The sequence below is a fragment of the Penaeus monodon genome, chromosome 21 (assembly GCF_015228065.2).
Source record: "Penaeus monodon isolate SGIC_2016 chromosome 21, NSTDA_Pmon_1, whole genome shotgun sequence".
NCBI classification, from domain to species: Eukaryota; Metazoa; Arthropoda; class Malacostraca; order Decapoda; family Penaeidae; genus Penaeus; species Penaeus monodon.
The window spans coordinates 24,737,169-24,737,882 of record NC_051406.1 but is presented as its reverse complement, the minus strand read 5'-3'; the positions used below and the strand labels follow the sequence as shown (position 1 = coordinate 24,737,882).

The window sequence follows — 714 nt, the reverse complement described above, 5'->3', positions numbered from 1 at the left end:
CTGTATCACTCCACCCCTCTGTCCTCCCTCCCTCCCCCTACCAGGATCCTGAGGGATGAGCACAAAGAGAACACACCTCCATATGCTGAAGGTAGGGCCTACTGCTCTGTGTGGGCTGATGCTGCTGGCAATGCTCATGCTCCTGATGCTTTTTTTCCCTTCTCTGCCATTGTTCAGATCATTGTTGGCTTTGGTGTAACGATTTTTTGTTGTTGCTGTAGGTGGGTGATTTTAATTGGAAATCCATTGTGCCATTATTATTCCCTATGTAAGAAAGTTTGTTAGGAATGCTAATTTGTTTTTATTGTTTTGTTTTGAGGTCAGACTATATGTACTGACTCTTTATCCTTCTTCCAGACTACACAGACAACCCACCCACCTCAGAGTCTCCACCTACACAGGACAAGTTGAGTCACAAGTTTCGCACGCGGCGTGCAATAAAGCGGGAAGTCCGAGGCCTCACACAGCCTAGGAGTAAGTCAGAAGTCACAGCAATGTTTCCTGCTAACCTGCCGTCGTCAGTGTCTCCCCTGAGGCATGGGTCCACAGCCACCACTGGACACACCACAGCCTCCCTCTACTCTTCCACGGGCAGCATTGCCACTTCTGCTTACTCTACCCCGGAGGGCTCTCACTCCACATTCTCCCCTGCTCATTCAGCTGTTGTTGATGCTATTTCCTCCCCTGAGCCTCGCACTGTCCGAAGGGCCACTA

The 714-nt window shown here is 50.0% G+C and overlaps 1 protein-coding gene across 1 annotated transcript in view; it reads left to right on the top strand.

The window, feature by feature from the left end:
• The window catches only part of LOC119586376 (protein MLP1 homolog), a gene marked incomplete in the record, with an annotated part of 73,375 nt that overhangs the window by 45,687 nt on the left and 26,974 nt on the right, over positions 1-714 (top strand). Inside the window, 2 exon segments of the mRNA XM_037935088.1 lie at positions 1-91; positions 358-714. Coding sequence (XP_037791016.1) covers positions 1-91; positions 358-714 — 448 coding nt within the window.